Raw genomic sequence first — 26,563 nt, forward strand, 5'->3', positions numbered from 1 at the left:
GCTCAGAAACCGGATTGCATAACGGAGAAGGTACGGTGGGATTCGAAATGGTCGGTGATCTGTTTGTTCACTTGGCTTTCGAAGACTTTAGAAAGGCATGGCAGGATGGATATAGGTCTATAACAGTTTGGGTCTAGAGTGTCTTCCCCTTCGAAGATGGGGATGACAGCAGTCACTTTCCAATCTTGAGGAATCTCAGATAATACGAAAGAGGTTGAAGTTTGAGGTTGGCGGCGGATACTTTTCGGAATAGAGGGTCCAGATTGTCCAGCCCAGCTGATTTGTAGGGATCCAGATTTTGCAGCTCTTTCAGAACATCAGCTGTCTGGATTTGGGTGAAGGAGAAGCGGGGGGTTTGGGCCAGTTCCTGCGGGGGGTGCAGAGCTGTTGGCTAGGGTAGCCAGATGGAAAGTATGGCCAGCCGTAGAGAAATGCTTATTGAAATTCTCGATTATCGTGGATTATGGTGGATTTATCAGTGGTGACAGTGTTTCCTAGCCTCAGTGCAGTGGGCAGCTGGGAGGAGGTGCTCTTATTCTCCATGGACTTTACAGTGTCCCAAAACTTTTTGGAACTAGCCTAACTAACTAACTAACTGTGTGAGTATTTTGGTTCCTGATTTCCCTGAAAATGTGCATATCGCGCGGACTATCCGATGCTAGTGCAGGACACCACAGGATGTTTTTGTGTTGGTCAAGGGCAGTCAATTCTGGAGTGAACTACGGGCTATATCTGTCATTAGTTCTAAATTTGAAAGGGGCATGCTTATTTAACATGACTAACTCTACTGACGGGACAAGTCGTGATGGATCGGCGGGGCTCCGTGTCGACAAAGGGTCCAGGCCAATTGGCAAGAGAGGTATTGTAGTTGGTGTACTTCGTTTACTAGCCGGGAGATGGGCCTAGCTCGAGGCTAACTGGTGCATGCTTCTGGACAATAGTTACTCGGTAGCAGCTAGCTAGCTGCAATGATCCAGTGTAATGGTCCAGAGCTTGCGGCAGGATTCCGGTGATATCGTGGAGGGAAAAAAAGCAGTCCAATATGCTCAGGGCTGATATTGCGCTGTGCAAACTGGCAGGTATTATACGGGCTAAAGTGGCTGGTGTCTGAGCTATAGGTAAAGACCGCTAGCAGTGGCTAACAATAACTAAATAGCTAGTAGCTAACTAGCTCTGATGGAGGTTCCAGTTATAAGTAGAGGTCGACCAATTATGATTTTTCAACGCTGATACCGATTAAATCAGACGATTTTTATTTATAATAATGACAATTACAACAATACTGAATGAACACTTATATTAACTTAATATAATACATCAATAAAAATCCATTTAGCCTCAAATAAATAATGAAACATGTTCAATTTGGTTTAAATAATGCAAAAACAAAGTGTTGGAGAAGTAAAAGTGCAATATGTGCCATGTAAAAAAAGCTAATGTTTAAGTTCCTTGCTCAGAACATGAGAACATATGAAAGCTGGTGGGTCCTTTTAACATGAGTCTTCAATATTCCAAGGTAAGAGGTTTTAGGTTGAAGTTAATATAGTATTTATAGGACTATTTCTCTCTATACCATTTGTATTTCATATACCTTGGACTATTTGATGTTTTTATAGGCACTATAGTATTGCCAGTGTAACAGTATAGCTTCCGTTCCTCTCCTCGCCCATACCTGGGCTCGAACCAGAAACACATCGACAACAGCCACACTCGAAGCAGCGTTACCCATCGCTCCACAAAAGCCGCGGCCCTTGCAAAGCAAGGGGAATAACTACTCCAAGTCTCAGAGCTAGTGACGTTTGAAACACTATTAGCACGCTAACTAGCTAGCCATTTCACATCAGTTACACCAGCCATTAGGCTGATAGGCTTGAAGTCATGAACAGAGCTGTGCTTGCGAAGAGCTGCTGGTAAAACGCACGAAAGTGCTGTTTGAATGAATGCTTATGAGCCTGCTGCTACCTACCATCGCTCAGTCAGACTGCTCTATCAAATCATAGACTTAATTATAACATAATAACACACAGAAATACGAGCCTTAGGTCATTAATATGGTCGATTCCGGAAACTATCATCTCGAAAACAAGACGTTTATTCTTTCAGTGATATACGGAACGGTTCCGTATTTTATCTAATATTATCTAAATATTCTTGTTACATTGCACAACCTTCAATGTTATGTCATAATTACGTACAATTCTGGCAAATTAGTTCGCAATGAGCCAGGCTGCCCAAACTGTTGCATATACCCTGACTCTGCGTGCAATGAACACAAGAGAAGTGACACAATTTCACCTGGTTAATATTGCCTGCTAACCTGGATGTCTTTTAGCTAAATATGCAGGTTTAAAAATATATACTTCTGTGTATTGATTTTAAGAAAGGCATCGTGTTGGTTAGGCACAGTGGTCAACGATTGTGCTTTTTTCCGCAAATGCGCTTTTGTTAAATCATCCCCCAGCGTTGCATCGATTATATGCAACGCAGGACAAGCTTCTAGATAAACTAGTAATATCATCAACCATGTGTAGTTAACTAGTGATTATGATTGATTGTTTTTTATAAGATAAGTTTAATGTTAGCTAGCGACTTACCTTGGCTTCTACTGCATTCGCGTAACAGGCAGTTGTGGAGTGGAGTGCAACGAGAGGCAGGTGGTTAGAGCGTAGGACTAGTTAACCGTAAGGTTGCAAGATTGGATCCCCGTGCTGACAAGGTGAAAATCTGTCGTTCTGCCCCTGAACAAGGCAATTAACCAACCGTTCCTACGCCGTCATTGAAAATAAGAATGTGTTCTTAACTGACTTGCCTAGTTAAATAAAAGGTATAAAATGTTTAATTAAAAATCAAATCGGCGCCCAAAAATACAGATTTCCGATTGTTATGAAAACTTGAAATCGGCCCTAATTAATCGGCCATTCCGATTAATCGGTCGACCTCTAGTTATAAGGTCTAAGAAAATAGCAGATCCGTACCACATTGAGTGAGGCGGGTTGCAGGAAGGTATATTTAATTTGAAAATGGAAAAAAGAGATTTAATTATTTCAATGTATACAAAAAATAAATGAATATTTACACGGGACAAAAACAAAACACATCTGGGATCTTGTATGCAGAGCACATCAAGCTTGGAATGTTAATGAGCCATAAGCAGCAGCACAGTTGAGAAGTGAGCTTTTCTGAATGGAGCACTCCTCCTTGATGTGGCTCTGGCTCTCCTTCAGGCCCCGGCATAGTCGTGGGGCAACAGAGCCAGGATGTTGTTAGCCTCGATTTCCACTTCCAGACTTCCCCAACAGCCCAGTGATGAACAAGGCTTGGGAGCATGGTAAGTGGAGACTACACTGTTGTAGGCCTAATCATGGTTGAGGAAACAGTTAGGTTCAGACATGCATCCATTCTAAGGAAGAGCCTCATGGCCTAGGACTGCTTACTAGCTGGATCCTGTCTACCACTGGGGCCCCTCAGGGAGAAACTTGGGCCTGGGAATGAAAGTCCCAAGATAGGGGGTAGGAGAATAGTCAGGCGTCTGAACTTCAGCCCACAGTCCAATCCCTGCTTCATATCTTTCTGGGCTGATGCTGTGATGACCAATACTACTAGGTTGAGATTAATATTTCTCATTCATCTCGTACATCACATTGGCATCCACCAACCTCTCTCTTCCTCTCTGTGGTAGCTTTTTGACATACATTTTTTGGGTTGTAATGCAGGATTCTGAAGTTGCATACAACTGTGATTTAGACTTATTGTTCAGAACACTTTCATTGTTTCTGGACACTGGGTAGGTTTTTGGGCAAAATAAGCAAGGTTCACACAGAAAATATGATTCTGACTATGAAATCCACCCTGATAAAGCCAACACATGCAATCCTATGACTTAGAGGCTTCTAAATGGTCTTAACAACACAAGGCGGATTTAATCCCTTATTACACTTTCATCAAACTGTAATAATCCGAGCAGAGCTGCTAAACCTGAGTACAATCACCATCTGAGTACAATCACCACTCTGTGCTACAGAGTGAAACCTGAGGCCCAGATCCTACCCAAACTGCACAAAAAGTGCTGATATTCCATTTCAAAAGTCTGTACTGGAGTTGAGGGCAGATGCACAGTGTTGCATGGCACTTAAGCATGTTTAGGTTAAATACAAACCACTGCATAGCGCAAACCCTTTTAAAGTTTATTTGTAAAACAGCTTTCACACAAAGGAGTTTAAAGAAGGTGACGAGTTTCTGGCAGCACTGCTTGCACTGCAGCAAGAACCATTTGTTTCAGTCCCTTTGGAGGTGGTCTTTGACAACCAAAACAGACAAAGCTTAGTTTGGATAAAATTGAGACCCAGAGCTGATTTACAGACATACCAGCTCTCAAGCAACAACAAACTCTCCATCAAGTCAGCTGGAGCATTTTAAAATGTTGATCTTACAATTTGATAATGTTGACTGATAATGACTTCTGATGAGATATAGTTAGGGGCAACAGACAGTGTAAAAACTATTGATGGACTGGCTAGACTACCTGACCCAATGTTTCACACATTCAACCTCAAGTTCATTAGTGGAATCTTTGGCACCCTTAAAGGGATACTGTAGCAGTACTGTACAGTAGTATATGCCACTGCCTGTTCACACCGCTATCATCCAGAAGGCGAGGTCAGTACAGGTGATTTAAAGCTGGGACAGAGAGATTGAAAAACAGCTTCTATCTCAAGGCCATCAGACTGTTAAATAGCCATCACTAACTCAGAGAGGCTGCTGCCTACACTGAGACGCAATCACTGGACACTTTATTAAATGGATCACTAGTCACTTAAAATAATGTTACTTTAATGATGTTTACATATCTTGCATTGCTCACGTCACATGTACATACTGTATTTTATACCATCTACTGCACCTTGCCTATGCCGCACGGCCATCGCTCATCCATATACTTATATGTACATATTCTCATTCACCCCTTTAGATATGTGTGCATTAGGTAGTTGTTGGGGAATTGTTAGATTACTTGTTAGATATTACTGCACTGTCAGAACCAGAAGCATTTCGCTACACTCGCATTAACATCTGCTAACCATGTGTATGTGACCAATAAAATTTGATTCGGTGTACCTGTAGCCTTCAGTCATTGTACAAATGCTAGTCAGCATTGGCTATCATCATTACCTCTTAACTTCATACACACTGCATGCAGAGATCTAAAAAATTGTATCCACGAATTCATCCAACTCTGGGTAATAAGAAACCTCTTAACTGCCAGAAACTTGTAGTTGGGCGAGCCTTGTAGACTGCTGCTGTGGTGACCACAAACACCTAAACACGCTCAAATATTGGATTGAGACAAACTCACACTATGTATATCATAATTTAAGGATGTGGTAATTATGTAAGTAGATATTTAACAAAAAACGGATGTCTGTCAATTTGTACTGATCCATGTTGTTTTTGATCTTATTATTGAGCGTTTAACGTTACCTCAGAGCAGAAACATGGTCAGGTTGAAAATCCAGATTCCTCAGACAGCAACATGAATGTTGGCTGACAGCATGCAACCAGTATGTTCTTCATTTTTCCCCCACATGTGACAGACCTTGCATTTTAATCAGTGCATGTTGGAGTCACACCTCTCATTTGTTTACAGTTAGCAAGGTAGCTAAGTTATAGGACTTCCTAGCTGGTACAATAGGGACATCTTTTCCCCAATTGTCTAGGAAGAATTAGCCAATATTAGACGTAGTGTGCAAATACTCCGAGTTAGCTACACCAACACCCAATATATATGCAGCATTAAAATGCATGTTTAGTTGGCTAGCTAGCTACATGGGTAGCTTACTAGCTAGGTAACTAAAAGTAACTTGCACTTTTGGTACACATCATCCAAACACAGATATAAAAATATTTGTCCTAACGTCGTTACTATCAATAGCTACCTAGCTAGAAAGCAGTCTAGCATGCACTTCAGTGACATAAATAAAATGAACTATCTACCTGTATAAGCCCTCAACAAAAGATTCACTGCTTGCAGTTGCAACTAGCTAACTACTCCCACTTCGAACTCATTTAACTAACACTATAATATTACCTGCTCGTCGAATCTGTTTATCACCGCCTGAACCCATTCCACTGGTTTATGTGCCGCCATGGCCGTGCGGATGGAAACCGCGAATGACTGCTTGCAATTCCAAGACGAATGTGGACGTTCGTGGCGATGTTAGGCCTGAAATTAGTCCCAAAACCGGCGTTGTTGATGTCGAAGGTAAAAGCTAAGAGGATACACACAAACATTGACCATATAATGTAATGTTGTTACATGTAACTAACTAGCTTGACTTGCCACCGTGTGAAACATGTATGCTACCATATGTTACTAAAAAGAGCTGACAATATTATAAAATGTAATCCAGGAGTTTATGTTTGAATTCTGGTTCTCTCACAACACAAGTCACTCAGAAAAGCATCTGTAGGCAGAAGCATGCTACATGTACATTTGGCATTTGAAAAAACTACAGCTGTGCTATGCTACCGAATGCAAAATGTATCTGTATGATAAAAGTGTAGTGCAATATTCCCTTTTTTGCCACACACACACACACACACACACTAGGGACAAATGTTTCGGCAACTTGTCCAGAGAGGTTTGAGCTTTAGAAGTGGATCTGCAGCAAAAGTCGACCTTTAATACCATCTACAGGTCAAAGGTCAGACTAGCATTCAGTAAAATGTAAACATGGGCGATCCACAGAAAATGGAAATGTGTGTGTTTCTGTTTGAGAAGTTAAACCAGTTAATTCCCTTATAACTGAGTGTCCTGCATCATGTATTATTTTATTGGTTGTAAATTAAATACGGTTTATTTTACAGTACATGTATTTTACACTGAATCATTGATATCTGGTTGAATGCTGGTTGTGGGACATATCTGAAGTACTATGTGTGTGTGTTCAATGAATCACACTGTGTGTGTGTGTGTGTGTGGGTGGGGGGGGGTGCATGTTCTATACATTATTCAGGACAACATTACTTTGTTTAGCCTACACCGTGACTATGACTGCATAATAAACTAAACTAAATATACTATGTATTTTCTAATCAAATGTGTTAACAGGGCAACACAAAAGAAGACAAAGGCCATCAATTTAATGCAAATATTACTGTATTAAAGGAAATTGTTGTATTAAGCTTGCTTTGAAAACTGTTTGAATGGCTTGGATAGGCCTATGGAGATGGTGGAAAACATCCTGATTAGAAGGGGACGTTTTCGAGGCTTCTCCTGTTGAGAGGTGGAGGGAAGACCCTCTGGGAGTCCAGGATGTGCCACTATGTTGGGCGACAGAAGAGAGAGAGTTGACATGCACTATCATTTAGAAATGATGTTATATTGTATTCTTAGTTTCAACTCATTATTACTTTCACAAATAAATGAGAACCAGAATCTTGAGATTTGGAAACTATAAATAATTTTACATAAGAGATTACATTTACATTTACATTTAAGTCATTTAGCAGACGCTCTTATCCAGAGCGACTTACAAATTGGATTACTATCGATAATATATAATGTACTGTATATAGGGTTTCATATTTTTGCAATAGCAGCTTTGTACACCAATATCTCAAACAGTAAATGTCCTGCTGTATGGACTTACACATGATATCTTCAGCAGTAGTCTGGTCTTTGGATTCAGAATGGCGGGAATTCTTCTTGGAATCCTTCTTGTTTCCCATCATGAATGGCTAAAACAAAAACATGTCAAAACAACTGTCACAGCAGAACAATCTCACGGTAATAACGATCACATCTTACACACCAGCACAACAAGATTTATAAATGGTTTTGGAATTAATGGATGGTTTTACATTTTCTCTAAATAACATTGTTTACTCACATTGACACAATTGTTAACTTAAATAAGTGTGATGTACCTTTAAGTCGAATTTCAGTCTGGCAAGCCTTTGTAGGAAAGACAGCTTCCCTCTGGTAGCCTTCACATCTTCAGCCATGAGAAGAGCTTCTGGCCTGGTGGCTTCGAAAGATGTTCTTGAGGCTGCTCTTGATGCCTCGTTACAACTATGGAGAAGCTCCTTGCTCAATGACTTCACAAGAATCCTATTGAATGTGGAGTCCTGAGTCGACACGGCCAGTTGGAGTATTTTCTCTGAGCCAAACTCCTTCAACAGATGTTTGTAGACGGTGCTGTATACTTTGTGACTCTTCAGGTTCTTGGGATAAGCTTGGGTCTCAGAGCAGCCTGACCATGCACAGAAGGCAGCTATAACTTTTGGAATCAGGTCTTGTGACGTGCGTGTGACGTCAGTTGGGTACAGATCAGTTTGGGTTTGGATTTTTGACAGAAGTCTCACCACTAACATGCTGATGAGGCCGGTGAAGTCATCATCACCGACTAAGTTGTCAGTGGATGGGGTTGAAAGCGAGGCAACATCCGGGCTGGTTGAATTCTGATCACAAACAATGCTCTGAGGTACACCGAAACAACTGATGGTATCCCTTTCCTCAGCATCTATGTTGGCCTCAAAGCCTCGTGCAGCATTGGAGGTCCCACTTGTTGTCATGCTGATGGCGGAGAAAGATGGCAGAGGGTAGGACTTACCACTCAGTAGACTGCCTATATCAGTTACAGTTCCGGTTGGAGATGACCCTCTGCTTTGTTCATCAGAAACCACAGAGTCCATGACCTGGCTTACCATTACTTTGGTAAACAGGCTGACTGTGTCACTAAATGCTGATGTAGCCAAACTCATTGAAGCTGTAGAGGGCACAAGGCTAGGAAGCAAGAGGCGCTTCACAGACTCCTCTGCAAAAAGCTGAACCAGCTTGTAAGCTGTGGGCTTCCCCACCGTCTTGTCATTCCTCTTCAGCTCAGTAAGGACTGTATCGGATACACTCTTTCCAGCCGCCACTGTCAGAACCAGAGGGGTCAAGTTGCTCTCAGAAATGATGCGGTTGACTTGGTGAGTAAGATCACGTGAGAGAGCACCAATCCTACCCTGACATATGAGCTCCTCCAGTCTTGCTATTGCAGCTGTTAGATCAGGGTGGAATGCAACCTCCCCTTCTTCCTCTGGATGTACCTCCTTTATGATGGTATCCACTATTGCAGACATGCTTTCCCTGGCATCACACACCAATGTTTTTGGCTTAGTAGATTTGCCCATGTCGATGACTGAGCATCTCACAATGGGCTGAGTAATACTCTCTGGTAAATCAGAAGAGATGGGAGTGCCAGGGAGTGAAAATTCCCACTCTGACTTCTTTGATCTGGCAGATGAGGATGACAACGAGGAGGAAGAACGCTGTGGCGCTTGATAGATCGGTTCCTCACCACATTCACTGCTTACCCTTTCAACATCCTTCAGCATCATTCCAACCACATTCTCTATTTGTGAAAGCGCAGTCACCGTTTGGTCAGATTTTGACAGCTCTTTCTGAATTGAAACCAGAATATGGCTGAAGGTCTTTTTGGCTTGAGCCGTTGTTGCTTTGACTTGATTTTGCCATGTAAAATAATTCCTCATCTTTGTCTTCACATTGTGGTAAATAGTCTTTGCAGTTGTCCAGATCTTCTTCTCAGATACTTCCAAACCAGACTGTGAGCCTTTGGGTGTGGCCTCAGTGTACTCTGAGGTTTTCTCATCACTCTGTTGAAGCATAGAGTCTGCCTGCCATAGAGTAGTAGAAGACTCTGTGGGTGGGAAAAGGCTCTTCATGTCATTTGTAATTGATCCAACGATTTCAAAAGCAGTTATATCTGTATGCCTTAAGGAAATTGTTGATTTTGCTGGCAACATCTGAGAATCTGTCTGGCTGGAACTGACTTTGCTGGGAAAGCTACTGACTGATTTGATCAGTATTTTTCGCACTTCGTTGGTAGCGTTCATCTGGAACTCCTCACTGGAGAGTTTCTCAATGACTGAGGCTGGAGTATCTCTTAATCCTTCCAACCATGAAGAACCAGACACGGGCATGTCTTCTAGATAAGACATGACACTGTCCAAAAAGCCACAGACTTCAAGGGAGTTGTAAGAGGAACCCTCTGCAACAGATGATGTGCATTCCAAATCTGCCACCTCTGACCTATACATGGTCACAATCTGGGACAAGACCTCTTTGGTGCAGGGCACCATGTTGGAATTACAGAGAGACAGTAATGGTTGAGAGTTCTCACTTTGGCATTTACGGAGAGAACCAAGTCCCGTTGAGTTGACCACTTGCAGTATTGCCTCACTCTTACTGGTTTCAGGTTGCTCTGGTGTTTTCTCTCCTACAGAGTCAGTTGAATCACATCCATCAGATAAAGAAGATGAACTACGTTCTGATATAGGGGATTCACTCCTACATGGGGAAGGCAAGCTCAGGATTGAAACAGGCAGATCACTGGAGTCAGTATGTTCCAGAAGCACAGCACTGGAGTCAGCTTTTTCCATAAGTTCTTCCCCTTGGACTGGAGCTCCACCCATTCTGAGGAACAATGTCTCCAGCTTTGCCTGAAGTCTCTCGCAGAGTCTACGAGCTGCATGGAAGGGTTTCCGCTTTGTCGTACAGTGTCCCACTTGGGTATCTCTCTGGGTGCTTGTTGGCTGATCTAATTCAGCATACTGCACAATGTCCTTGACATCTTCAACAAAGTTATCAATTATTTTTGATGCCTCAGATTCTACTTTGGTCTGTATGAGCTCAGTGGCCGCAGAATCAAGGATCCTGTCAGATGGGCTAGATGCATTCATCAAGCTTGGAGTGGTACTAAATGAATGAGAAGGTTGAACCATACCAGAGATATCGCTCATTAACCTTCTCACAAGAATTTCACTCACAGCCTTTGAGGCTTTGGTCTTGAACTTCACACTAAACAGAGTGCCAAGATTTTGCATCATTGCTTTGCAAGATGTACATGTTATGTTCAGCTCCTCTGGAACAGGAGAGTCTTCAACATCCAGGTGCTCCACTACAAGGTCACTGCCAGATGCCAACATTTTAACTTTCACAGCCACTTCTCGAAAAACCTTAGCCAATTCCGGATCTTCTTTTTCCAATTCACCCACCATCTCTGCGATAACAGTCATCACCTCTTCTGTTGCAGGTGGAATGCATGACTCTAATACAGAGGTGGAGCTCTGGTCCTCTGGAGTGGCGTGATCATCAAAACATTTCTGGACCATGTTGACCATTTGTTCAGCGGCCTGGTTACCAGAAGAAATAGGGGAGGACTGCCCTGAAATGGCTCTGCTGATGGTCGCAGAGAGGGCAGAGTTAAGCTGTTCGACCACCACCTTGATAAGACCAACAGTCAGCTCAGGTGGGCAAGAGGACAGGATATTATGATCAGACAGTTGCTCCTGGACACTTTTGATGATTCTGTCCTCTGTCATTCCCAGGTGGACTTTCACTGAGCTCTGGGAACTTTAAAACGAACAAGCAAAGCATGATAATTCCTGTCTTAACTTGGCAAATCGGTGAAGCGTTGTAATTTTAGTATTCTAAATATCTACATGTCCTTTTGATCGCTTTACATGCTCATTAATTTGAATATGCTCAAAGGCTGATACATTACATTTTGTACTACATCAGATTGCATTGGCTAACACTGGGATAGATGATCTTGGTGAAATCCATACATGAAAACCTTGAGGGGAACATACCTCTTAGAAGAGGGTGTTAGGGACCTGAGATGTTGAGCCCCTGTGCCGCCCTTATACATTTTCTTCGCCAGATATCTAACTTCCTGGATGAGCTCCAGTCTTTCCTGATCAAAGGCAGCAAAGGATCTTGCACTGCCACCCCTCTTGGGTGAGTCAGTGTCGTCGTCAGCAAAGTCCTTTACCCCAAGTACGCGGGCCAGGGCTGGCAGCAGGATCTGCAGGGTGGTCTGTGCGATGAAGGTTACAATTGTCTTGCACAATTTGGCAAGCTGTTCCTTCGTCATCTGTTTTGAACAAACAGAACAAAAACAGTATTTTCAATGGAACTGTGATGTCAAGTATTCTAGATCGAACAGAATGCAACATTGTTATTCTTGTCTGTGACTGAATTCAAAGTTTGATGAAGTCTGACAGAGAAATGAACATGAATAACAGAATATGACTTGATGGCTAATCTCTGAATTCAACAGATCATTGACACATCAAAGGTCAAAGGCAGGTAGGGAAACTTACAGGGTTTTTTAGTCCTTTGTAGATCACTTGCCACTGCCTAGAAAATTTAAAATAAGTGTTTTAGTTAGTGTTTAGTTCCCACTGCACAATATTTCATAAATGTTGAACATTACAGAAAAACGTTTAACATACTCATCAGTAAGATTGCGCAGGAATGAGATGAGGATTGGGTAGGAGTATTCCATCTCATCCTTGTTGCCTGGGCCGAATGCAGCCTTAACAGCTTTCTTCTCCAGGAGCTCAATTACAGATCCTCTATCCAGGTGTTTATTCCTGGAGACTAAAGATGTGATTGCCGTAGAGGAAGTAGAAACAAAATTAAAGAGAAATCAGACGTTTTATCTCTTAATACTCTGATTTCATTGTTTTAGGTTTTAGAATAGGCCTATTTGAATAAAGCTATCTATGTGACCTTTCTTACTGATTACAGTAGACTACAGTTTCATTGAAAATGGATAGCACAACCTGCACATCACAGACAGAATAGAGAAACAATGTAGTACTACAGAGGTAAATCTCTGACCTGCATCGTTGTCAGTGCCCAGCTTCCTTGACTTCTTGCCACTCCTCTTCCTTTTTGCCTAGGATAGAACAGAACAGATTCCAGATCTCAAATGATGGCAGACATGTAACACCAGGGCCCGTATACATAAAGTACATCAGATAAGGTGTGGGCTCAACCTTGCCCAAATAATTGTATTCATTATGATCTCAAATGCTAAACTGATCCTAGATAAGCACTCCTACTCTGAGACAATTTATGAATAGGCTATGGGCCAGGTCAAAGCAGCTCTTAAAACACGTTTTGAAAACAGCTACTACGTATGTTGTTATCTGAGATATATAGATATCTATGGTATGGCTGCTATCAGGTACAGTGTAACCCAGTAGGCCTATTATGTGCTTTGTCACTCCTGCTATCTTACCTTCCTTCCCTTCTTGGCCTCCTCTTTGGGCGTGGCCACCGGTTCTTCCTCAACAACTTCCTTTCCTTCCCTCTGAGGATCACCATCCTCCCTCTGTGCTACCTGAAGGACAGACATTCCAATAAGTAATAATATGTCAATGTCAGAGTAGATCTGTGCAGAGGACATCATAAATAGAGCTACAGCCATATCAGAGCTAAGCTGGTGACTTTATAAAGAATGGTACATTTGCTTTACAATATGTTATAGCTTTTTACATGAAATATCCGCTTAGATTGCTTTACCCTTTTTTAATTTCCCCCAATATTGTATGAAGTAATTTAGCTTACCTTTTCCTCATCCATTCAAGCTATTTTATGTCTCAAAAAGCATGTCCTTGTCTGTGTTGGTTACATTCAAGTTGAGTTCAGGTCGAGAGTGAGGACAATATTGCAGGCAGGGACTGTAATTTAGGGCTACATGCTACGTCATGGAACGTTAGACCTTTATGACATCACAAATAGTATTTTTAGGAAGAGCGCGGGAAAGGTTACTTGCCCACTCAGTAGGACTAGCTAATATTGACAGAAATTTCCCCGTCAAACGTTTTCGATTGCCTACCCCTACGCCTTCCATCGAACATGCTCCTGCCTTTACAATATTGTCTCTCTTGTGGGTTTACTTACGTATGACATGTAGGCTTACTGTGTCGGATCAAGTTGATTGATCTGTCCTAGTCAGCCTTAGGTTGAACCCAAAATGTTCTGGGAAATATTTGTTAATAATATTCATTTCAATATCGTTTTATTCTTTGATTTAGTCCCAATCCTATTGTTGGCTGCCAATCCCCACCAAATATGTCATTGTAGGACATACTGTAGCGGGAGAAAGTGAGAGCTGCAACGCGGACGCGTTCGGTGGCTCCTTCAGTGCAGAGGCAAGCGCGTATGCCAGTGCCACTAAAGCCCGGGCTTGTGAGGCAGTAGTCTACAACGCTGACAGGCAACACCTTGTCATTTTATTAACTCACTAGAATGACCTTGTCTTCTTCATTCATTTCGATTGACTTGGCACACAACCATTGGTTGATGCATGTAACACCTGAGCAGGGACACATTCTTTTCACAGCACTTCAATGCAAAGTAATTTTCGTAGAAGGTTTTGAGGTCATTTTCACTAACCCTAACCCTTTTCCTGACCTTCACCTCAGTTTCCTAACCTGCTACGAAAAATTCACTTCAATATTGAAGTGCCATGAAAAGAGAGTTTCCCACATCTATACAGCACCTTCTAATCAGCAGGTTTGCATGGGAGAGAGTTTTGGCTTTCCATGGCGACATCACCATGTGTAAATTGGTTTATAGACCAACGACAAAGAGAGTGCCAATAACAGCTAGCTTTAATTTCCCCTCCACACTGACCACTCCCAGACAGTCCTAGCAAAATTAGTGCTTGAGAAAGTGTTTTTTGCAAAAAATACATTTTGGACCATTTTCATCGTAATGTATTACAGTAAGGTACTTAATTGTTACCCAGAAATGATTTGATATTGATATAAAAACGTCTGCTTTGGGCCTTAAACAGATATGTGCACTACATACTCAGAAATCACATATATTTACATTTTAGAATGTATTTTATCAAGGAAGTAAGTTATACATGTCTTTTTTAATCTTACTCTTAGTTGCAAATGATTAATTTGGCTGTGGTTCATTTGATTTTCAGCACAACCCTGTTTGATAACAGTGCAACATTTGACTGATGAAATAGCATTCTTCTAAAATTCTTACACTTCTAGATGCAAAATACAAGTCACTATTCCAATACTGTTTGATTCTGCCATTTTTGAAATACTATTTACAAATATGAGCGCAAATGTCTGAGATCGAGACACCAACATTTAACATTTCAGTTAAAAACCCTTTGGATAATATCAACATTAATTACTTAACAGCTTAACACATACACACCATACAAATATCAATAAACAGAGGAACACATGCTACAAATAGTTAGTGACTACCTACCAGTCAATTCAATTAGATTATTCAGAAAAATTACATTGTTATAAGAGACAAATTGCCTTTAGACAACATAAATGACTGCATCTGGACACAGGTCAAAACTACTCTGCCGAGCTCAAGTTACCAGCTATGTATGGTTTCAACACTTACATTTATTGAGTTATTGAAAGTATCCTACAAACATTGTTTGAATGTGAAAGTGATCAGGTTTTCTGAAACAGGTGTGTTTGTATTGAAGAACCCTGAGATTGTGGACAGTAGGACTTGTGTGAACAGGTGTGAACAGCCTGAAGATAAGGATGTTTTCCTTTCTCTGTCTTTCGAAACTCAGGAACAGTTTGAATGGTTTTTTAATTGTAATTTAAACAATGGTATGGATGATTAAGATGGATCTTTCTCTCTGAATCAGGAGTGCACTTTCATTCTCCCAATTTTTCCAAAAGCCCAATCTGAGCAACCTTTGCTATAAACCCTGTCTTTCCCATTGTTGTTTCAAAAGTGGAAAATTATAAATTCGATAATCACACATAATGGGCATTTCACAGCCAAGACTTTTTGATCCTTCCCATCAAGGCCATGTTGGCCAGTTTAACCTTCACCCGGTCCCTCTCTTCCGGAGTCCACTTGGAGGTGCACTCCACAGTAGAGTCGGTCTCAAAGGAGATGGCTGGGACGTGAGTGAGCAGGTGGCCCCCAGCGTTCTCCTGGGCCATGGGCGTGGGAGTCTGCAGGACCAGCCCGTGCGTCGCTTGTTGATGTCGAAGGTAAAAGCTAAGAGGATACACACAAACATTGACCATATAATGTAATGTTGTTACATGTAACTAACTAGCTTGACTTGCCACCGTGTGAAACATGTATGCTACCATATGTTACTAAAAAGAGCTGACAATATTATAAAATGTAATCCAGGAGTTTATGTTTGAATTCTGGTTCTCTCACAACACAAGTCACTCAGAAAAGCATCTGTAGGCAGAAGCATGCTACATGTACATTTGGCATTTGAAAAAACTACAGCTGTGCTATGCTACCGAATGCAAAATGTATCTGTATGATAAAAGTGTAGTGCAATATTCCCTTTTTTGCCACACACACACACACACACACACACACACACACACACACACACTAGGGACAAATGTTTCGGCAACTTGTCCAGAGAGGTTTGAGCTTTAGAAGTGGATCTGCAGCAAAAGTCGACCTTTAATACCATCTACAGGTCAAAGGTCAGACTAGCATTCAGTAAAATGTAAACATGGGCGATCCACAGAAAATGGAAATGTGTGTGTTTCTGTTTGAGAAGTTAAACCAGTTAATTCCCTTATAACTGAGTGTCCTGCATCATGTATTATTTTATTGGTTGTAAATTAAATACGGTTTATTTTACAGTACATGTATTTTACACTGAATCATTGATATCTGGTTGAATGCTGGTTGTGGGACATATCTGAAGTACTATGTGTGTGTGTTCAATGAATCACACTGTGTGTGTGTGTGTGATGTCTGGTTGAATGGGTGGGGGGGGGGGGTGCATGTTCTATACATTATTCAGGACAACATTACTTTGTTTAGCCTACACCGTGACTATGACTGTATTTTCTAATCAAATGTGTTAACAGGGCAACACAAAAGAAGACAAAGGCCATCAATTTAATGCAAATATTACTGTATTAAAGGAAATTGTTGTATTAAGCTTGCTTTGAAAACTGTTTGAATGGCTTGGATAGGCCTATGGAGATGGTGGAAAACATCCTGATTAGAAGGGGACGTTTGCGAGGCTTCTCCTGTTGAGAGGTGGAGGGAAGACCCTCTGGGAGTCCAGGATGTGCCACTATGTTGGGCGACAGAAGAGAGAGAGTTGACATGCACTATCATTTAGAAATGATGTTATATTGTATTCTTAGTTTCAACTCATTATTACTTTCACAAATAAATGAGAACCAGAATCTTGAGATTTGGAAACTATAAATAATTTTACATAAGAGATTACATTTACATTTACATTTAAGTCATAATATATAATGTTACTATCGATAATATATAATGTACTGTATATAGGGTTTCATATTTTTGCAATAGCAGCTTTGTACACCAATATCTCAAACAGTAAATGTCCTGCTGTATGGACTTACACATGATATCTTCAGCAGTAGTCTGGTCTTTGGATTCAGAATGGCGGGAATTCTTCTTGGAATCCTTCTTGTTTCCCATCATGAATGGCTAAAACAAAAACATGTCAAAACAACTGTCACAGCAGAACAATCTCACGGTAATAACGATCACATCTTACACACCAGCACAACAAGATTTATAAATGGTTTTGGAATTAATGGATGGTTTTACATTTTCTCTAAATAACATTGTTTACTCACATTGACACAATTGTTAACTTAAATAAGTGTGATGTACCTTTAAGTCGAATTTCAGTCTGGCAAGCCTTTGTAGGAAAGACAGCTTCCCTCTGGTAGCCTTCACATCTTCAGCCATGAGAAGAGCTTCTGGCCTGGTGGCTTCGAAAGATGTTCTTGAGGCTGCTCTTGATGCCTCGTTACAACTATGGAGAAGCTCCTTGCTCAATGACTTCACAAGAATCCTATTGAATGTGGAGTCCTGAGTCGACACGGCCAGTTGGAGTATTTTCTCTGAGCCAAACTCCTTCAACAGATGTTTGTAGACGGTGCTGTATACTTTGTGACTCTTCAGGTTCTTGGGATAAGCTTGGGTCTCAGAGCAGCCTGACCATGCACAGAAGGCAGCTATAACTTTTGGAATCAGGTCTTGTGACGTGCGTGTGACGTCAGTTGGGTACAGATCAGTTTGGGTTTGGATTTTTGACAGAAGTCTCACCACTAACATGCTGATGAGGCCGGTGAAGTCATCATCACCGACTAAGTTGTCAGTGGATGGGGTTGAAAGCGAGGCAACATCCGGGCTGGTTGAATTCTGATCACAAACAATGCTCTGAGGTACACCGAAACAACTGATGGTATCCCTTTCCTCAGCATCTATGTTGGCCTCAAAGCCTCGTGCAGCATTGGAGGTCCCACTTGTTGTCATGCTGATGGCGGAGAAAGATGGCAGAGGGTAGGACTTACCACTCAGTAGACTGCCTATATCAGTTACAGTTCCGGTTGGAGATGACCCTCTGCTTTGTTCATCAGAAACCACAGAGTCCATGACCTGGCTTACCATTACTTTGGTAAACAGGCTGACTGTGTCACTAAATGCTGATGTAGCCAAACTCATTGAAGCTGTAGAGGGCACAAGGCTAGGAAGCAAGAGGCGCTTCACAGACTCCTCTGCAAAACGCTGAACCAGCTTGTAAGCTGTGGGCTTCCCCACCGTCTTGTCATTCCTCTTCAGCTCAGTAAGGACTGTATCGGATACACTCTTTCCAGCCGCCACTGTCAGAACCAGAGGGGTCAAGTTGCTCTCAGAAATGATGCGGTTGACTTGGTGAGTAAGATCACGTGAGAGAGCACCAATCCTACCCTGACATATGAGCTCCTCCAGTCTTGCTATTGCAGCTGTTAGATCAGGGTGGAATGCAACTCCCCTTCTTCCTCTGGATGTACCTCCTTTATGATGGTATCCACTATTGCAGACATGCTTTCCCTGGCATCACACACCAATGTTTTTGGCTTAGTAGATTTGCCCATGTCGATGACTGAGCATCTCACAATGGGCTGAGTAATACTCTCTGGTAAATCAGAAGAGATGGGAGTGCCAGGGAGTGAAAATTCCCACTCTGACTTCTTTGATCTGGCAGATGAGGATGACAACGAGGAGGAAGAACGCTGTGGCGCTTGATAGATCGGTTCCTCACCACATTCACTGCTTACCCTTTCAACATCCTTCAGCATCATTCCAACCACATTCTCTATTTGTGAAAGCGCAGTCACCGTTTGGTCAGATTTTGACAGCTCTTTCTGAATTGAAACCAGAATATGGCTGAAGGTCTTTTTGGCTTGAGCCGTTGTTGCTTTGACTTGATTTTGCCATGTAAAATAATTCCTCATCTTTGTCTTCACATTGTGGTAAATAGTCTTTGCAGTTGTCCAGATCTTCTTCTCAGATACTTCCAAACCAGACTGTGAGCCTTTGGGTGTGGCCTCAGTGTACTCTGAGGTTTTCTCATCACTCTGTTGAAGCATAGAGTCTGCCTGCCATAGAGTAGTAGAAGACTCTGTGGGTGGGAAAAGGCTCTTCATGTCATTTGTAATTGATCCAACGATTTCAAAAGCAGTTATATCTGTATGCCTTAAGGAAATTGTTGATTTTGCTGGCAACATCTGAGAATCTGTCTGGCTGGAACTGACTTTGCTGGGAAAGCTACTGACTGATTTGATCAGTATTTTTCGCACTTCGTTGGTAGCGTTCATCTGGAACTCCTCACTGGAGAGTTTCTCAATGACTGAGGCTGGAGTATCTCTTAATCCTTCCAACCATGAAGAACCAGACACGGGCATGTCTTCTAGATAAGACATGACACTGTCCAAAAAGCCACAGACTTCAAGGGAGTTGTAAGAGGAACCCTCTGCAACAGATGATGTGCATTCCAAATCTGCCACCTCTGACCTATACATGGTCACAATCTGGGACAAGACCTCTTTGGTGCAGGGCACCATGTTGGAATTACAGAGAGACAGTAATGGTTGAGAGTTCTCACTTTGGCATTTACGGAGAGAACCAAGTCCCGTTGAGTTGACCACTTGCAGTATTGCCTCACTCTTACTGGTTTCAGGTTGCTCTGGTGTTTTCTCTCCTACAGAGTCAGTTGAATCACATCCATCAGATAAAGAAGATGAACTACGTTCTGATATAGGGGATTCACTCCTACATGGGGAAGGCAAGCTCAGGATTGAAACAGGCAGATCACTGGAGTCAGTATGTTCCAGAAGCACAGCACTGGAGTCAGCTTTTTCCATAAGTTCTTCCCCTTGGACTGGAGCTCCACCCATTCTGAGGAACAATGTCTCCAGCTTTGCCTGAAGTCTCTCGCAGAGTCTACGAGCTGCATGGAAGGGTTTCCGCTTTGTCGTACAGTGTCCCACTTGGGTATCTCTCTGGGTGCTTGTTGGCTGATCTAATTCAGCATACTGCACAATGTCCTTGACATCTTCAACAAAGTTATCAATTATTTTTGATGCCTCAGATTCTACTTTGGTCTGTATGAGCTCAGTGGCCGCAGAATCAAGGATCCTGTCAGATGGGCTAGATGCATTCATCAAGCTTGGAGTGGTACTAAATGAATGAGAAGGTTGAACCATACCAGAGATATCGCTCATTAACCTTCTCACAAGAATTTCACTCACAGCCTTTGAGGCTTTGGTCTTGAACTTCACACTAAACAGAGTGCCAAGATTTTGCATCATTGCTTTGCAAGATGTACATGTTATGTTCAGCTCCTCTGGAACAGGAGAGTCTTCAACATCCAGGTGCTCCACTACAAGGTCACTGCCAGATGCCAACATTTTAACTTTCACAGCCACTTCTCGAAAAACCTTAGCCAATTCCGGATCTTCTTTTTCCAATTCACCCACCATCTCTCGATAACAGTCATCACCTCTTCTGTTGCAGGTGGAATGCATGACTCTAATACAGAGGTGGAGCTCTGGTCCTCTGGAGTGGCGTGATCATCAAAACATTTCTGGACCATGTTGACCATTTGTTCAGCGGCCTGGTTACCAGAAGAAATAGGGGAGGACTGCCCTGAAATGGCTCTGCTGATGGTCGCAGAGAGGGCAGAGTTAAGCTGTTCGACCACCACCTTGATAAGACCAACAGTCAGCTCAGGTGGGCAAGAGGACAGGATATTATGATCAGACAGTTGCTCCTGGACACTTTTGATGATTCTGTCCTCTGTCATTCCCAGGTGGACTTTCACTGAGCTCTGGGAACTTTAAAACGAACAAGCAAAGCATGATAATTCCTGTCTTAACTTGGCAAATCGGTGAAGCGTTGTAATTTTAGTATTCTAAATATCTACATGTCCTTTTGATCGCTTTACATGCTCATTAATTTGAATATGCTCAAAGGCTGATACATTACATTTTGTACTACATCAGATTGCATTGGCTAACACTGGGATAGATGATCTTGGTGAAATCCATACATGAAAACCTTGAGGGGAACATACCTCTTAGAAGAGGGTGTTAGGGACCTGAGATGTTGAGCCCCTGTGCCGCCCTTATACATTTTCTTCGCCAGATATCTAACTTCCTGGATGAGCTCCAGTCTTTCCTGATCAAAGGCAGCAAAGGATCTTGCACTGCCACCCCTCTTGGGTGAGTCAGTGTCGTCGTCAGCAAAGTCCTTTACCCCAAGTACGCGGGCCAGGGCTGGCAGCAGGATCTGCAGGGTGGTCTGTGCGATGAAGGTTACAATTGTCTTGCACAATTTGGCAAGCTGTTCCTTCGTCATCTGTTTTGAACAAACAGAACAAAAACAGTATTTTCAATGGAACTGTGATGTCAAGTATTCTAGATCGAACAGAATGCAACATTGTTATTCTTGTCTGTGACTGAATTCAAAGTTTGATGAAGTCTGACAGAGAAATGAACATGAATAACAGAATATGACTTGATGGCTAATCTCTGAATTCAACAGATCATTGACACATCAAAGGTCAAAGGCAGGTAGGGAAACTTACAGGGTTTTTTAGTCCTTTGTAGATCACTTGCCACTGCCTAGAACATTTAAAATAAGTGTTTTAGTTAGTGTTTAGTTCCCACTGCACAATATTTCATAAATGTTGAACATTACAGAAAAACGTTTAACATACTCATCAGTAAGATTGCGCAGGAATGAGATGAGGATTGGGTAGGAGTATTCCATCTCATCCTTGTTGCCTGGGCCGAATGCAGCCTTAACAGCTTTCTTCTCCAGGAGCTCAATTACAGATCCTCTATCCAGGTGTTTATTCCTGGAGACTAAAGATGTGATTGCCGTAGAGGAAGTAGAAACAAAATTAAAGAGAAATCAGACGTTTTATCTCTTAATACTCTGATTTCATTGTTTTAGGTTTTAGAATAGGCCTATTTGAATAAAGCTATCTATGTGACCTTTCTTACTGATTACAGTAGACTACAGTTTCATTGAAAATGGATAGCACAACCTGCACATCACAGACAGAATAGAGAAACAATGTAGTACTACAGAGGTAAATCTCTGACCTGCATCGTTGTCAGTGCCCAGCTTCCTTGACTTCTTGCCACTCCTCTTCCTTTTTGCCTAGGATAGAACAGAACAGATTCCAGATCTCAAATGATGGCAGACATGTAACACCAGGGCCCGTATACATAAAGTACATCAGATAAGGTGTGGGCTCAACCTTGCCCAAATAATTGTATTCATTATGATCTCAAATGCTAAACTGATCCTAGATAAGCACTCCTACTCTGAGACAATTTATGAATAGGCTATGGGCCAGGTCAAAGCAGCTCTTAAAACACGTTTTGAAAACAGCTACTACGTATGTTGTTATCTGAGATATATAGATATCTATGGTATGGCTGCTATCAGGTACAGTGTAACCCAGTAGGCCTATTATGTGCTTTGTCACTCCTGCTATCTTACCTTCCTTCCCTTCTTGGCCTCCTCTTTGGGCGTGGCCACCGGTTCTTCCTCAACAACTTCCTTTCCTTCCCTCTGAGGATCACCATCCTCCCTCTGTGCTACCTGAAGGACAGACATTCCAATAAGTAATAATATGTCAATGTCAGAGTAGATCTGTGCAGAGGACATCATAAATAGAGCTACAGCCATATCAGAGCTAAGCTGGTGACTTTATAAAGAATGGTACATTTGCTTTACAATATGTTATAGCTTTTTACAAGAAATATCCGCTTAGATTGCTTTACCCCAATATTGTATGAAGTAATTTAGCTTACCTTTTCCTCATCCATTCAAGCTATTTTATGTCTCAAAAAGCATGTCCTTGTCTGTGTTGGTTACATTCAAGTTGAGTTCAGGTCGAGAGTGAGGACAATATTGCAGGCAGGGACTGTAATTTAGGGCTACATGCTACGTCATGGAACGTTAGACCTTTATGACATCACAAATAGTATTTTTAGGAAGAGCGCGGGAAAGGTTACTTGCCCACTCAGTAGGACTAGCTAATATTGACAGAAATTTCCCCGTCAAACGTTTTCGATTGCCTACCCCTACGCCTTCCATCGAACATGCTCCTGCCTTTGCAATATTGTCTCTCTTGTGGGTTTACTTACGTATGACATGTAGGCTTACTGTGTCGGATCAAGTTGATTGATCTGTCCTAGTCAGCCTTAGGTTGAACCCAAAATCTTCTGGGAAATATTTGTTAATAATATTCATTTCAATATCGTTTTATTCTTTGATTTAGTCCCAATCCTATTGTTGGCTGCCAATCCCCACCAAATATGTCATTGTAGGACATACTGTAGCGGGAGAAAGTGAGAGCTGCAACGCGGACGCGTTCGGTGGCTCCTTCAGTGCAGAGGCAAGCGCGTATGCCAGTGCCACTAAAGCCCGGGCTTGTGAGGCAGTAGTCTACAACGCTGACAGGCAACACCTTGTCATTTTATTAACTCACTAGAATGACCTTGTCTTCTTCATTCATTTCGATTGACTTGGCACACAACCATTGGTTGATGCATGTAACACCTGAGCAGGGACACATTCTTTTCACAGCACTTCAATGCAAAGTAATTTTCGTAGAAGGTTTTGAGGTCATTTTCACTAACCCTAACCCTTTTCCTGACCTTCACCTCAGTTTCCTAACCTGCTACGAAAAATTCACTTCAATATTGAAGTGCCATGAAAAGAGAGTTTCCCACATCTATACAGCACCTTCTAATCAGCAGGTTTGCATGGGAGAGAGTTTTGGCTTTCCATGGCGACATCACCATGTGTAAATTGGTTTATAGACCAACGACAAAGAGAGTGCCAATAACAGCTAGCTTTAATTTCCCTCCACACTGACCACTCCCAGACAGTCCTAGCAAAATTAGTGCTTGAGAAAGTGTTTTTTGCAAAAAATACATTTTGGACCATTTTCATCGTAATGTATTACAGTAAGGTACTTAATTGTTACCCAGAAATGATTTGATATTGATATAAAAACGTCTGCTTTGGGCCTTAAACAGATATGTGCACTACATACTCAGAAATCACATATATTTACATTTTAGAATGTATTTTATCAAGGAAGTAAGTTATACATGTCTTTTTTAATCTTACTCTTAGTTGCAAATGATTAATTTGGCTGTGGTTCATTTGATTTTCAGCACAACCCTGTTTGATAACAGTGCAACATTTGACTGATGAAATAGCATTCTTCTAAAATTCTTACACTTCTAGATGCAAAATACAAGTCACTATTCCAATACTGTTTGATTCTGCCATTTTTGAAATACTATTTACAAATATGAGCGCAAATGTCTGAGATCGAGACACCAACATTTAACATTTCAGTTAAAAACCCTTTGGATAATATCAACATTAATTACTTAACAGCTTAACACATACACACCATACAAATATCAATAAACAGAGGAACACATGCTACAAATAGTTAGTGACTACCTACCAGTCAATTCAATTAGATTATTCAGAAAAATTACATTGTTATAAGAGACAAATTGCCTTTAGACAACATAAATGACTGCATCTGGACACAGGTCAAAACTACTCTGCCGAGCTCAAGTTACCAGCTATGTATGGTTTCAACACTTACATTTATTGAGTTATTGAAAGTATCCTACAAACATTGTTTGAATGTGAAAGTGATCAGGTTTTCTGAAACAGGTGTGTTTGTATTGAAGAACCCTGAGATTGTGGACAGTAGGACTTGTGTGAACAGGTGTGAACAGCCTGAAGATAAGGATGTTTTCCTTTCTCTGTCTTTCGAAACTCAGGAACAGTTTGAATGTTTTTTTAATTGTAATTTAAACAATGGTATGGATGATTAAGATGGATCTTTCTCTCTGAATCAGGAGTGCACTTTCATTCTCCCAATTTTTCCAAAAGCCCAATCTGAGCAACCTTTGCTATAAACCCTGTCTTTCCCATTGTTGTTTCAAAAGTGGAAAATTATAAATTCGATAATCACACATAATGGGCATTTCACAGCCAAGACTTTTTGATCCTTCCCATCAAGGCCATGTTGGCCAGTTTAACCTTCACCCGGTCCCTCTCTTCCGGAGTCCACTTGGAGGTGCACTCCACAGTAGAGTCGGTCTCAAAGGAGATGGCTGGGACGTGAGTGAGCAGGTGGCCCCCAGCGTTCTCCTGGGCCATGGGCGTGGGAGTCTGCAGGACCAGCCCGTGCGTCGCTTGTTGATGTCGAAGGTAAAAGCTAAGAGGATACACACAAACATTGACCATATAATGTAATGTTGTTACATGTAACTAACTAGCTTGACTTGCCACCGTGTGAAACATGTATGCTACCATATGTTACTAAAAAGAGCTGACAATATTATAAAATGTAATCCAGGAGTTTATGTTTGAATTCTGGTTCTCTCACAACACAAGTCACTCAGAAAAGCATCTGTAGGCAGAAGCATGCTACATGTACATTTGGCATTTGAAAAAACTACAGCTGTGCTATGCTACCGAATGCAAAATGTATCTGTATGATAAAAGTGTAGTGCAATATTCCCTTTTTTGCCACACACACACACACACACACACACACACACACTAGGGACAAATGTTTCGGCAACTTGTCCAGAGAGGTTTGAGCTTTAGAAGTGGATCTGCAGCAAAAGTCGACCTTTAATACCATCTACAGGTCAAAGGTCAGACTAGCATTCAGTAAAATGTAAACATGGGCGATCCACAGAAAATGGAAATGTGTGTGTTTCTGTTTGAGAAGTTAAACCAGTTAATTCCCTTATAACTGAGTGTCCTGCATCATGTATTATTTTATTGGTTGTAAATTAAATACGGTTTATTTTACAGTACATGTATTTTACACTGAATCATGTGTGTTCAATGAATCACACTGTGTGTGTGTGTGTGTGTGTGCGGGTGGGGGGGGGTGCATGTTCTATACATTATTCAGGACAACATTACTTTGTTTAGCCTACACCGTGACTATGACTGTATTTTCTAATCAAATGTGTTAACAGGGCAACACAAAAGAAGACAAAGGCCATCAATTTAATGCAAATATTACTGTATTAAAGGAAATTGTTGTATTAAGCTTGCTTTGAAAACTGTTTGAATGGCTTGGATAGGCCTATGGAGATGGTGGAAAACATCCTGTTTAGAAGGGGACGTTTGCGAGGCTTCTCCTGTTGAGAGGTGGAGGGAAGACCCTCTGGGAGTCCAGGATGTGCCACTATGTTGGGCGACAGAAGAGAGAGAGTCTACATGCACTTTCATTTAGAAATTATGTTATATTGTATTCTTAGTTTCAACTCATTATTACTTTCACAAATAAATGAAAACCAGAATCTTGAGATTTGGAAACTATAA

At 41.5% G+C, this 26,563-nt stretch overlaps 3 protein-coding genes and 1 pseudogene across 7 annotated transcripts in view; all 4 read right to left on the minus strand.

Moving 5' to 3' along the window:
* The window catches only part of LOC115136636 (neurofibromin-like), a 121,395-nt gene extending 115,156 nt beyond the window's left edge, over positions 1-6,239 (minus strand). For both annotated transcript variants that reach the window (XM_065024351.1, XM_065024350.1), the window contains exon 1: positions 6,086-6,239. In XM_065024351.1, the coding sequence (XP_064880423.1) occupies positions 6,086-6,145 (60 nt within the window). In that variant the 5' untranslated portion in view covers positions 6,146-6,239. The remainder of the gene's footprint in view (positions 1-6,085) is intronic.
* Positions 6,240-6,809: 570 nt separating this feature from the next.
* LOC115103985 (uncharacterized) lies at positions 6,810-14,362 on the minus strand. 3 transcript variants are annotated; one of them, XM_065024354.1, is made up of 9 exons: positions 13,763-14,362; positions 13,098-13,199; positions 12,695-12,752; positions 12,304-12,451; positions 12,172-12,208; positions 11,659-11,942; positions 7,927-11,419; positions 7,650-7,737; positions 6,810-7,320 (listed from the first exon to the last, which is right to left on the minus strand). In XM_065024354.1, the coding sequence occupies exons 1-9, from the start codon at positions 13,769-13,771 to the stop codon at positions 7,178-7,180; spliced, it is 4,362 nt and encodes a 1,453-aa protein (XP_064880426.1). In that variant the 5' UTR covers positions 13,772-14,362; the 3' UTR covers positions 6,810-7,177. The 3 variants fall into 3 exon arrangements, with proteins under 3 accessions (XP_064880426.1, XP_064880425.1, XP_064880424.1); XM_065024353.1 differs by lacking the exon at positions 13,763-14,362 and adding an exon at positions 13,427-13,729; XM_065024352.1 differs by lacking the exon at positions 13,763-14,362 and having other exon boundaries at positions 13,098-13,409.
* A 95-nt stretch (positions 14,363-14,457) lies between these two features.
* LOC135573957 (uncharacterized) lies at positions 14,458-24,033 on the minus strand. Of its 2 annotated transcripts, XR_010465035.1 has the most exons (7): positions 22,679-24,033; positions 22,276-22,333; positions 21,885-22,032; positions 21,753-21,789; positions 21,240-21,523; positions 17,233-17,320; positions 16,750-16,931 (listed from the first exon to the last, which is right to left on the minus strand). XR_010465035.1 is itself a non-coding variant. In XM_065024356.1 (6 exons), exons 1-6 carry the CDS (start codon positions 22,865-22,867, stop codon positions 15,640-15,642), a joined length of 948 nt encoding a protein of 315 aa, XP_064880428.1. In that variant the 5' UTR covers positions 22,868-24,030; the 3' UTR covers positions 14,458-15,639. The 2 variants fall into 2 exon arrangements, 1 of the variants encoding a protein (XP_064880428.1); XM_065024356.1 differs by lacking the exons at positions 16,750-16,931; positions 17,233-17,320 and adding an exon at positions 14,458-15,871 and having other exon boundaries at positions 22,679-24,030.
* Positions 24,034-24,258: 225 nt separating this feature from the next.
* LOC115136638 (gap junction delta-2 protein-like) overlaps positions 24,259-26,563 on the minus strand; it is a 3,374-nt pseudogene continuing 1,069 nt past the window's right edge.

This window comes from Oncorhynchus nerka, linkage group LG11 (assembly GCF_034236695.1).
Source record: "Oncorhynchus nerka isolate Pitt River linkage group LG11, Oner_Uvic_2.0, whole genome shotgun sequence".
Lineage (NCBI taxonomy): Eukaryota > Metazoa > Chordata > Actinopteri > Salmoniformes > Salmonidae > Oncorhynchus > Oncorhynchus nerka.